Source organism: Phyllostomus discolor, chromosome 4 (assembly GCF_004126475.2).
Source record: "Phyllostomus discolor isolate MPI-MPIP mPhyDis1 chromosome 4, mPhyDis1.pri.v3, whole genome shotgun sequence".
Taxonomy (NCBI): Eukaryota; Metazoa; Chordata; class Mammalia; order Chiroptera; family Phyllostomidae; genus Phyllostomus; species Phyllostomus discolor.
Genome location: NC_040906.2, coordinates 106,018,004 through 106,030,120, shown reverse-complemented (window position 1 = coordinate 106,030,120; position 12,117 = coordinate 106,018,004). Strand labels below are relative to the sequence as shown.

General features: G+C 49.9%; 1 protein-coding gene across 8 annotated transcripts; it reads right to left on the bottom strand.

Moving 5' to 3' along the window:
• Positions 1–206: 206 nt before the first annotated feature.
• Positions 207–12,111, bottom strand: BRD2 (bromodomain containing 2). Of its 8 annotated transcripts, none has more exons than XM_036023899.1 (14): positions 11,597–11,777; positions 7,838–9,146; positions 5,859–6,162; positions 5,519–5,610; positions 5,127–5,264; positions 4,494–4,632; positions 4,196–4,410; positions 3,730–4,104; positions 3,088–3,216; positions 2,660–2,899; positions 2,261–2,526; positions 1,393–1,697; positions 1,073–1,195; positions 210–958 (listed from the first exon to the last, which is right to left on the bottom strand). In XM_036023899.1, the coding sequence occupies exons 5-14, from the start codon at positions 5,235–5,237 to the stop codon at positions 822–824; spliced, it is 2,040 nt and encodes a 679-aa protein (XP_035879792.1). In that variant the 5' UTR covers positions 5,238–5,264; positions 5,519–5,610; positions 5,859–6,162; positions 7,838–9,146; positions 11,597–11,777; the 3' UTR covers positions 210–821. The 8 variants fall into 8 exon arrangements, with proteins under 8 accessions (XP_028365515.1, XP_035879792.1, XP_028365516.1 ...); XM_028509715.2 differs by lacking the exons at positions 5,519–5,610; positions 11,597–11,777 and adding exons at positions 9,531–9,577; positions 9,779–9,857; XM_028509714.2 differs by lacking the exon at positions 5,519–5,610 and having other exon boundaries at positions 207–958; positions 11,597–12,111.
• Between the last annotated feature and the right edge of the window lie 6 nt (positions 12,112–12,117).

Here is a 12,117-nt window from a genome sequence, read left to right as displayed (position 1 = left end):
GCAAATCATGAACCCAAAAGTTATTTTTAAGGACTCACTTTACAAGGCGATGTATTTACTTTCACATTAACAGCCTACGGACTTGAATTAAAAATTAAGACAATCGAACTACAGGATGGCTCTTTTTCTCACCTCAAAAAATTCAGATAGTTCCAACACTGTTTTTTTGAAGCACCACAAAAACAAATGCTAAGGTAACTCACAACTTGAATAATACTTTCTTTATTTACAAGTTAGAATCAACAGACAATCCAGGGGACCAAATGGGGAGACGACAGAAACCCCCAGGGGCCCCAAATTGAGAAAAAGGAAAAACAGAGTAGAAAAATGTCAACGTAAAAAATGAGCTCCACTTTCTTCCTTCTCCATGGAGGCCGAGAATGATGTCTCCACAACCCTCAGCCTTACCTAGCTTAAAATAAATTAGTATCAACCAACCTCAAAACTGGGCCTTTACAAATGAACAGGGCAGCAATGGCCTCAGGTTACCCCCCATCAGGGTCTCTGCCCACTCATACCATCCACTCGCCCTATCCCATACATTTTGAATGGGGTTTTATGCCCAAGAGATGTCTCTCTATGGGGCTGGGAACTGAACCTTATTTTGTCCATTGTGTCCCTCCTTCTGTAAATGTCCCTACATCCCTCCCCCCTGCAGAGCCAGCTCTCCTACAGTGGGGGGAGGGGTGAGATGAGGAAACCTCCTACAGCGGGGAAGGGGGGTGAGATGAGGAAGCGGCACAGCAAAGGGAGAAGGGGTGGGGCAGGGTGGTCTGAGGGTCCGGTCCTGCGGAGCCTCCTGCCCCATCTGGCCTGGCCCCTTAGCCTGAGTCTGAATCACTGGTGTCTGAAGAGGAGGAAGATGAAGAGGAGGAGCTGGAGTCTGAACTGGAGCTGGAAGCGCTGAGTCGTGATACTGCAACTTGTTGAGCAGATAAGGACTCTGTTTTTTCACTCGCTGCAGAACAGAGTTAAAGGTTAAGGGTATATTGAGTCTGATCTCCATTTGTAAACACAAGGCAATAAGCAGCACAGAATGCATTGAACTTACAGTGATTTACAGGAAACTCACCTTTCTTGGGGGGCTTTTTGGTGGAATTGAGCTGCCCGCTAACATCTTGTAACCGCTTTTCTAGTTCACGCTTCTTCTCCAAAGCGAGTTCCTCCTTTGTCTTTCCCACAGGTTTTTTAATGGCTAAAAAAAGAATTGTAACAGGCTAAGACTGCTGTAAACACCGTAGTTTTATTGTACCCTGGTGTTACCCAGTTCCTTTCTTGAACTTGACCACCACCCTGGGAACTGACAGTCACATGAGCATTGCATACCCTACTACCCCATTTTCTAAATTGTCCTTAGAATCTCAGATATTGGTAGACCTCATTTATACTCACTGTAGGGCTTCCGAGGTTTCTTTCGAAGACAGGAAAGGACGTAGCGCTCCAGCTCTCTAAGCGTGGATGGCTTCAGAGTTTCAAAATCAATCTCAATCTCTTCTGGGTTTGAGTCACGTAAAGAGGGCTCTCTGGCTTGGATTATGTGCACAACTCGACCTAGCTTTTCCCCAGGTAATTTGTTGATGTCCAGGCTCAACTGCCGCTTCTCATCGTAACTCATTGGCCTACTTTCTTCCTCCTCCTCTGAATCATAGCCTGTAGGCAGGGTAGGTGGGGCCATCTTTGTAGTCTTTTTAGGCAATCTATGGGCAAAAAAACTTCTCAATTAAAGAAGCATCCTTAACCTCTCTCAACATGTTCCCACTGTTCAATAATTTGGATTTCCTGCTAGGTGTGCGGTTTGGTTTTCCATTAAGGCAAATTAGTGAGCCAGAGCCAGGACACTACAACAGGGGATTCCAACCATTTAACATTTATTTTTGGGCTTTGAGAGCTGGATATAGGAACGAGTACATCTTTTTGTTCCCTAAAGCACTGTTAACCCACCCCGCCATGGAAAACAGGAACAAGTATGGACTCATTGGTTTATAGAAAGGGTTGATCCAACTATGATCTTTGGGCCAAAATCTGACCTGCCACTTCTTTTTTTAAAATATAGTTTTATTGGAATGTGCATTCATGCTCACATCTTTATTGCCTAGGGATACTTTTTGCACTGTACTGTCAAACTTGAGTAGCTTAGAGATCTTTGTGGTCTTCAGACTAAGTGCCTGTCACATGGCCACTCAAAACATTTGCTGACCCTTGGCTTAAGAGAAAATGTTGCAAGGAATAGGAGAGAAAGCATCCTCCCATTACAACTCACTTGGTGCCACTTCCTCCAGAAGGTCCAAAGCCAGGGGGACCTAATGCAGCACCACTGACACCTCCGCTGCCACTTGCTTTCTTGGACTTCTTGGGCTGAGGGAGGCGGGGTGCCCTAGGGCCCTTGTCATCTTCATCTACCCCAGCTCGGCCTCGATGCTTCTCAGCCTTCCGTTTTTTCTTTTTTTCTTTTTTTTCTCTCTTCCGCTTGGGCTTGGATATTGGGCCTTGGGACAGGGCAGCCAGTTGCTCATGTACAGCCCGAAGCTAGGGAGGAAGAATAATCAAGATGTAGAATGGTAACGAAACATAAAATAGAACAATTTACAATGACTGGTGAAGGGGGGGGGGGCCAAGGACAGGGTGTGAAAGTCTTAGTAAACTAAATAGTGACAAATACCTGTTCCTGTAGTTCAGCCAAGCGATGAGCCCTTTCTTCCTCAGAGTCAGAGCTTTCACTCTCCTCCTCTTCATCTTCTTCATCTTCCTCTTCCTCTGAAGAGCTCTCACTGCTACTTTCCTCACTAGAGGACTCTGAAGATGATTTGGCTAAGCCAGCAGGCAAGGCAGTAGAGACTGGTAGCGGCCCTGGTTCCAGTGGTTCATCTGGCATCTTGGCATAACGGAACTCAAATACATCCTAGAAAGAGAGGCAGACTCAAAACCATGCTGGGAAGATAGTGTGCTGATTATACCCAGCCACCTGATGATACAGCTCCATTTTACAACTACAAAGATCAAGAGATCCTCACATTAGGATAATACAGTGCAAGTGACAAAAATCTCCCCAGACATATTTATTTCCCAAACTCCAACCACGACACTCACCTGTAGCTTTCGTGCCATGGCTACAACATCGTGGTCTGGGGGATTGTATTTGTAGCAGTTGGAGAACATAAGCCGCACATCAGCAGCAAACTCCTGGGCATCCCGGTAATCACGATTCTCCATCTTCCGCTGCAGAAGGAGGCAGCATCAGAAGCTATGTAGGTACGGAGACTCACCATTCCCTGCCAACCCCAGACAGAGCAAGTGCAGCCCTCTCAAAAGCACAGTGGGGATGACTTTAAGGATCTGTGCCCCGAGGTTCAAGTTTGAAGTCAAAGGAATTTGGGTGGGTTGAAGAAAAATCTATGTCTAGAAAAAAAAAATCATTTCTAAGTGATGGGAGGGTCAGCGGCCTCTGTCCTTCACCTCTTATCCCCTAACTGAACATTCCCAATAATTAGGACGTAAGTATATGTAAGCGGTGTTGCTCTGAATACAAAACCCACCATATGGTTTCAAACTCCAGAAATTAGCTGTTAACAAATAGTTGCCCAATTGCCACATTACTAATTTTGTAGAAAGTAAAATATTAAGAACCAGAGATTGTTGTGTGCCCCTAAGGAGAAGTGACTGATAGTTTTTTATTGACCCCTAAGCTCCAAAAACTACCTGAGTTCCCTATATGCCCCATGCAGTGAGTACCTTGACAGTGCTGAGGTCCATGGGGTGCTTAATGATATCGTGGTAATCATGCAGGCCAAGAGCAGAAGCATCCACTGGTTTATAGAATGGCCAGGCATAGGCAGCATGCTTCTTAGAGAGTAACTCCTTCAATATGCCATTGCAATGTTTCAGCTGTTCGGATAACTTTCCTTTCTTGGAGCTCTGGTGTTGTTGCTGAGAGTCAGGCAAGTCTTTGCGTGGAGGCTTAATGGGGCGACCACTTTCTCTACGCATAGGGGGAAGCCGTGCTGCCTTAGGCTCAAGACCCCCAGGGGGGCTAGCTGGGGAACCAGGAGCCAGGATGGCTGTAGGTGTAGGGGTGGTAGTATCTGCTTTCCGCTTTACCCCCTTTTTCTGCAAAAAAGACAGAAAAGCCTTTTACCTCAGGTCCACTTCATCGAAGTTTGTCTTCCCCATTGTTCAAAAGAAATCCACAAATCTATACCTTGGCAAGGGGCTGGGCTGCAGGAGCTGCAGAGACAGCAAGGAGCGGGGGTCCGGCAGAATGTAAGGACTTCAGAAGGGGAGAAGAGATGACTGATGGGTGGGGAATGTTGAGGACAGTGGTAGGTATCTCAGGAGGTGGAGTATACAGGGCTGTGTGAGATACAGAAGAGACAGCAGGCACCTGATGGGCACTGGTGATACTGCCTTGGAGTGCTAAAAGAAAAAAAAAAAAAGTTAGTTTGATCATCTTTTCATGTCTTTTGGTCTCTAATTAGCAAAACTCCCACTCTTCCTACCTGCCAATTTGGCCCCTTTCTTGTGGCTGTTCTTAGGGATGGTCACCACAAGTTCTTGTTCTTCTTGTGGCATCGATGCCACTTTTTGTAGGAAGATCTTTTCCAGCGTTTGTGCCATCAGGACGATATCATCAGTGGGCTACAGAGAACAAAAAGGTTCAAATACCAGCAAAGGATAAACTATTTGTTTTCAAAGGAATTCCTAGCAGGCATCATCACCACTCCCTTAGATGTTTGCCATTGAGTACTAAAAATTACTTACACTAGGACACTAATTCCCACTTTCTCTCCCAATTTTATCCCTCAAAATACAACCAAAGAAAAAAGTTCAGAAATAAGGGAAAGAAACCTGACAAGGAAAACAGGTTCTGCTCTACTTAGATCTCTGGAAATTTCTGACAAACAGGGCCACCATCCTCAAGTATGAAAAGTATCCTTAAAAAATCTTTTAACTCTGGATTTCTGAAGCCACATCATTGAGTACAGTGGTACCCTTTGGAACTTATGTTTTGTAGAGCCTAAGTACTGAGAACATCTCCTATAGCAAAAGACTTGGACTTTGCATAGCTAAAATATCTTGCAATAAAAGCAGTTCCTCCCCATCTAATGAACACACAAAAAGGAAAAACTTACTTTGTTGTAAATGTAACAGTTGGTAAACATGGTATTAAAATCCTGCATGCACTCTGAAGCAGCCCAATAATAGTTATTTTCAAGTCTCCTCTTAATAGTACCCATGTCCATAGGCTGCTTTATAATTTTGTGATAATCCTAAAAACAAACAAAGCTAAGTCAGAGCCATTGAAAAATGCATGCCTATTTTCCTAGACAACTACTGACCCCAACACACACACACACACCAGTATTAAAGGGATATGTAAGCCCCCTAAACTGCGGCCCCAATTAAACTACAGGACAGGAAAAATGGAATAGGATTCTTAACACCCAGCAGGAGGCCCCTACTGTCTTTCTCTAACCACCCAACTCCCACCCACTCTGGAAGGTTTCCCATCCTGTGACATTACCTCTGGGGCTGGCTATCCATGGGCTGCATGAGGGAGAGGAAGAAGCTAAGAATTTTGGCCACCGTGGTCCTCTCCCAACCCGGGGTGGGAATCTGTAAAATGGAGCCAGGGCACAAAAGTTAAGGAAGGACACATGGAGGGCACAATGAGAGATGCCAAGATAGCAAAAGGATGGATCAATCATAAAGGACCAAGAATCCAGAAATCTGGTGGCTATCTGCCCTATGGAGTAGGGAGACAGGAAATCCCTAGGGGCCGCAGCACCTATACTAAACAGCCTACCCCCACTCACACATTCTTATTTATTCCCACACCCCTCTTCTCCAACTTCTTAACTCACCGGCAGACCCAGTTTGACGGCATCCACAGGCTGCCGGAAGGGCCATGCAAACTGATGTTTCCACAGAGCCTTCATCACTACCTTGTGCAGGTATTGCAGCTGGTTGGTAACCCGTCCTGGTTTTTTTGGATTGGATACCTCCGGGGGTGGTGGGTTGGCAGGGGTCAGTTGTAAGGCTGGCACTGAAGCCATCGTAGGGCTTTCGAATCCCTCATACAACAAGGAAGGCTTTCGAATCCTTTTCCCAGGCGCTGCAGCCTCTGGACCTAGCCCCAGTAACCCTGCATTCCCCTCCCCAGGGAGTCTGTGAAAATGGGAAACAAAATTAAAATGTGGTAACCTCACAAAAAGTAGGAAGAGCACAATTTACACTATATATGCAACGAATTCAGGCTTGGGACCTAACCATCAGAGATTGTTTTTGTTCCTCCTCCCACATTTTGGTACACCTATCTAGGTCTCACCTTCCAGAGCCTGATGGGCTCTGTCATTTTTCTTTTTATACATAGTGGGGCGGGGGGGGGGGGGGGGGAAGCCCCCAAATGGTTTCTAAATATCAGCGACTTTGTTTTTGTCCCCGCTTCCACGTTTTTTGTTTCCTTATTTTTAGTATACTGATTTAAGTCTTACCCTCTAAAGTCTGATGATAGGCTATATTATCCTATTTTTTTTACGTAAACAGCCCCCAAATGGTTTCTTACAGGACATACTGAGAACAGACTTATGAGGAAGAGACTTAAGCAAATGGGTGGAGCTTAGAAACTCAAGCCCCAAGCTTTAGGAGGACCTCATTCACTAGGGGTTTGGTGACTGCCCATGGTGGTCCGGCCTGAGGAAGAGGAAGCAAAATAGGGAGGATTTCATAAAATGCTGATGAGACAGCTAGGAATCCATTCAGGCAGAAAAGATCAGCATCCTCCACAAGCTCTGCACAGTTAACTTCAAAGCAGAAAATGAACCGAAAGTGTAACACACCACAATACCAACTCAAAATAAAGTAATTTGACAACCAGCGTTTGTGGGACTTCACAGCCTGGAATAATCGAAGTGCCAGCTTCTATAATTTTTTTTTTTTTTTTTTGCAAATTCAGTAGCTTTCCTCCAACGAACTCAAAAAATAGAGCTGCTCAGTCAAGGTCATCAAGTTCTCCCATAAGAAAAATTGACACCCCACCCCTTGCCAAAAACCAACATTCCAACAGTAATTCTCACTGTAGCATCAACTCTTAAGATCAAAGGCCAACAGTGATTTCCATTCTCTACGGTGCTCCTCAGGACCAGGTGTTTCCCAGGTCCGAACATTAAAATCACTACCCTGATTATCTCATTGTTTACACCTGAAGATAAACGACTGGAGAATCCTTAGCTCCACCCTCCCGCCTTGCAAAAAACTCCAGGCTACCATGAAAAGTCCTCTCCTCAAACAAAACACACATCCTAACACAAAACCGATCCAGTCACTGAAAGACAAGCAGGGGTTTAATGACTTACACGCCAGGAACCCACAGGCTAAAACAATAATCCCTCTATCCTACCCTGGGAATTCCCGTTGCCAGTCCCTGAAACTGTCACCATGGTGACCCGGTGAGACACTAGATGTGGCCACGAACACCCCCGACAAACCGTCGCTAAACATCCGACCCCCCTACCCACAGAACCTGCTGCCCAATCAATGTCATTTTTTCTCAGTACATTCTGCCAACCTAGGTCTGACCGACTGGGTTAAGACTGGGCCACCGCGGGAAAAGTAACGGAGACATTAACTACCTTGTACTCCCTCCATACACAGCATCTGGGACAGTACCACGATTCCTAAACCGTCGCTCAATCCCCTCCGCGAGCACCTCCTCCCCCAAGAGTCAACAGCCGCGTTACTGAATAGCAACGGCCCGGTGGGTTCTGGATTCTCTCCGAACCCGACGTCCTACACCCCCGTGCCGCAGCCCCGCAACGTCCCCTTCCCGCTAGCCGCGACGTACTTGTTGTGGGAAGTCACGTTTTGCAGCATCTTGACGGCGGGGAACCGGCGCTACACTCAGCCGCGTAAAGTCCGGGTGGCCTCGGTTCCCCTTATCTCCCCGTCCAGCATAACCCGGGTAATGGGGGGGGCCGCTGCCCTGCCTTCCAGGCGACAACCCCCCCTTTCCCACAGGACAGGCACGAAAGCAGTCTCCTCCGCTGCTTCACGGAGAACTCCCCGCAGCTTGGCGCGCTCCACAAGAAGCGGACAGCGAGAAAATGGCGGCGGCCCCGGCAAAGGTGGGCGAACGAGACGGACTCTTCAAACCCTAGGAAGGACCCCGATCCCAGACACCGTCGTCAATATCGCCCGATGTTGGTCTGCAAGGATCCCCTCTTCCTGGGGGGACCATCCGGGGTAAACGAGGTCCCGTTTCGATCTCGATGGAGGCGGATGAACACGGGAAAATGGTTTAGGGAGCCGCCGCCTCCATCTTTGAAATCCTCTTGAGGGCGGAGTAGAGGGGGTGGACAGATTCCGAGGATTGGGCGGGGCCCGAAAAAGGGGAGCTTCAGGGGCTTCTATGGGGTCTGTACTGTCCCCCAGGACCAGTCACAGGCCGAGAGGAAGGCCATTTCCAAGAGGATGGACGTGGATTGTAATGGCGGTCCCGACGACTTGCGAGCTCTGTATCGGTAGGCAGAATCCTCCAGCTCGTCCTAGAGTTTGCTCCACTCCAGCGCGAAATGGCGCCGCCGAGCCCCGCGCCAGCCCTTTATATATTGGCAGGAGGGGAGGAGCTTCGCCGCTCATGCGCGCCACCGTGCTCGAGATTTCCCCCACCCCCTGCGCGCGTACGCTCCCTCGCTCACGCGCTAGAAGTCCAGTGGCAGCAGAGGGAACGCCTCTCCGCTGGAGCATTTTCTATTGGTCGGTTGAAGCCATTATGTCATAAACTTCATTTCCAAAGCGTCAGTCACCAGGCAGAAGAGTGCCGCATTGACCCAAAGGGAAGCGGCAATCCGCCATTATCACTGAGCCAATTGGCTGCGCTGTGGTTCGGTGACTCCAAGGAAAGAGGGAGGTTGGCAGTTTGCAACACCACCTCCCCATCTTCCTTTCCAAGAGTCTTCCCAGGCGTGCAGGCCTGGTGCCACTGGCGACTGCCAAACTCGGACAGGTCGTGCCATTCGTAGCTCCTCCGCAGGTCAGACCAGCAGGACGGGTGGGAGCCGCGTGGGCGTAGCCAACCTCGGCCCGCCAGGGTGTGGCCGTAGGTCGACTGGCGAGTGGTTGTTCTTGACGGTGAGGACGCTGTGGTGAAGAATCTGAAAAGAAGAAGAAGACGCCATCTTAAAAGCCACGGCCTCGCACTCTGGCAACAGCTAAGGGATCCAGAACTTTGCAAAGACAAGATCTAACGTCCCTATCCACAATAAAAAAACAAAAACACAGGCTTTAGAGTGTCTAAAATCGCCCCTGCCCTTCTCTAGATCGAACAACCAACCGAAAGGCAAAAGCACTCCTATGAATCTTTGAACCCCCCTAAACTTCTATCAAGAAGGTAACCAAACCTAGAATGCGTTAAACTTACATCCCCCGCAAACACATCTCCAACCCCTACCCACTCATGCTTCGTCGTCAGTACAAATACCTGTCTTCTCGACAAAACCTCAGCAGCCCTGAAGTGGCAGCAAAATCCGCAAACATACCTATGAAACCCACCTCCCCAAATTTCATTCCGGTGTCTGCCTCAGAGCTGAAAAAACAAACAAACAAACAAAAAAACCCCCAAGTCCTGCCAATCAGCGGGAACATCCTCCCCTGCAGAGCTCGTACTTTTCCCCACCTTGCCCGTCTCCCCCATCCCAAGGGCATGCCAGTACCCCCCTTAGGGTCCCTCCACTGTGGGGGCAAAAGGGCCCCCATCCCCCCCACCAGGGTCCGGAGTCCTCCCCACCGAGCGGCTGGTCCATCGGTCAGCACCAGGGAGGAGGGCAAGCGGAGGAGGCAGCGGCTGCCGCTCACTAGCCCTCCCCCTCCTTCTATCCCCTTCTCCCCTCCCCCCGCCGCCCCGGGCCGTCCGCCTCCGAGGAGGGGCAGGAGCCATTTTGGGAGCTCAGTTTCGCCCCCTTCCCCCAATCTGGTTATCTGAATACGGTTAGACTACGCATGAATAAAAAGCCAGAGACCAAGTTCAACATCTCTAAAGCCATCTCTGGGCTTGCCAGTCCCCTTGCGGGAGAGTAAATACCTCCCTCCCATTTCCCCTTTTCTGGATACCAAGGAAGAATACAGACTGTGCAAAATCAGAAAGGAAATTAAAGCAAGTCAACGGATATAAGGGTTCCCTCTCCTCGGAAGGGCTTCTGATAGACCTATATCCTTGAGCTCCAACCACGTCACCCTCCTCTGCAGTAGTTCTTGAGTCCCCCAACCTCGTTACTGCGTCTAAAATGGCTGTCAATCTCCTCTCTTCACGACCTTCCGAGTTAGGCAAACCTCGGGGTGGGGGGGTGGAATGCGCCCCGGGAAAGCAGGTTCACCGCACCACCCCCCCGCCCCGCCCTCCGCCAGGTATCAGGCCTAGGCTCTAAAAGTACAGGCGGGCCCGCAGCTGCAGCAGGGAGGTCAATGACACAGCAACTTTGCAGAAGCCTCCCTTTCCTCAGTGGCCCAGCCTCCCAAATCTGCTTTTCTCCACCCGGGACCACACAAGTCTGCACACAGACCAGTCAAGAAATAAAAACTTAGAGGTCGCGAAAATAATGGGCCTTAGAGAAAGCGAAAGGGCAGCCAGACATTACTCTGGCTTGTTTCCCCGAATTCTGGAAAATCACTGCTCTCCGCTCCCAACCCTCCCTTCCCCCACATGAGTCACACAGGAGGCTACGGCTACTCAGTAATTTGGAAAAGTAACTCTTTCCTCCTTTCCGTTCCCACCCCCGCTGTACACAAGGAGAAAACTATTAGGAATGGGGGAAGGGGAAATGGAGGCCAAACACATCACCCTGGAAAAACCCGAAACCCTGTGAGCTGTGAAATTCTCCCAGGTCCTACGCCTCACTCCTTCCAGTTTCAGACACCCTCCCTGCACCCACCTTGGGCCTGACGTCTGCTCCCAAGCAGACCCCGAGTTTTCTGCCTAGGATCCCAACGGGGCAACGAAGGTTTGTGCAGAAAGGTCCATAGGCCCTGTCCACGTGAATGCACACAATTTCGGTAATTCGAAGCGTAACATCCAACATGCCATATGATGACCGCGAGCTTCCTACCGCTGACACAATGGAAGCATTAAAATGCTCTTTCTAGAGTCTGTAGAAAGGGAGTGGGCACGTGGGAACAATCCCAATTCATATCCTAGGCTGCCCACTCTTAACCCCTCACACCCACGAGTAGGAACTACAATCACTACTTCCCCTCCTCACCGCTCCCCCCACCGGCCGCCACAATGCCAAAATGAACCTTACCTAGTTCCGGGCTTCCGTACCCACCAGCGGATGAAGGGAATTGGCAGGGGTGGGAGCACACCGCCCCAGTCCCCTTTGCCCTCCTATTGGTATGGAGGCCTGAAGTTGGCCATTCCCCTCCCCCATCAGAGGTGCCCTCTCCTGCTCGCTCCTCTTCACGCTCCCATTCACTGGCTATTAAATACTTGAAGGACAAACCCACCCTCAGGATTTTACTGTGAACCCCAAGAATCTCCCTCCCGGACTCCCCACCACTGGTTAAGCACGTAAATGACTGGCAACATCCCCCTCCAAAGGCCCCTTCTTACCTGGGTCCTGGAACCTTCCAAAGGGGATCCAATGTTCCCCTAGGCTCGGTGCGGGGTAGGGGGGAGAACGTAATCCGGGGTGTCACCCCCCACCCCGGAAACCGAAGCAGTTGGGGGAGGGGGCGTAGCCCCCAGCCCCTCCCTTCCCAGTCGGGTGGGGTGGGGAAATCATTTGGGCCGCGCGGCCACGTCAGCAACACCCAGATTGGCTAAGGCAGGTCACGTGCCAGCTATTTCTCTCCTCCCCCCCCCCCCACGGGGTCTGCACTGTTTTCCGAAGATCATGGGGGTCGTACAGAGGGGCTAAGGGAAATGCAAGGCCCAGGTCCTTTCCCAGAGGGTCGGAGCACGCTAATGCCGCTGCTTCTCTAACCTACCGCTACCTATCCAGCCGTCGCCGACCTTGTCCCCGCCCCCCAACGCTTCTCCTTGTGGGTTCGGCAAGGGTGCCGCCGCCCGGAAACGTTGAACTGCGCAGGCGCAAGGATGCGACCAGCTAGGAGAAGGGGAAAGGAGCGCTG

Bases quoted from the DNA above. Each gene is read 5' to 3' on its own strand.
- BRD2 (XM_028509714.2), bottom strand. From the start codon at position 7,866: ATGCTGCAAAACGTGACTTCCCACAACAA. The intron at 1,698-2,260 runs GTGAGTTGTAAT...TTTTGCCCATAG, and splicing joins TCTGGAGGAAGTGGCACCAA to ATTGCCTAAAAAGACTACAA. The intron at 959-1,072 runs GTGAGTTTCCTG...TCTGTTCTGCAG, and splicing joins CAAAAAGCCCCCCAAGAAAG to CGAGTGAAAAAACAGAGTCC.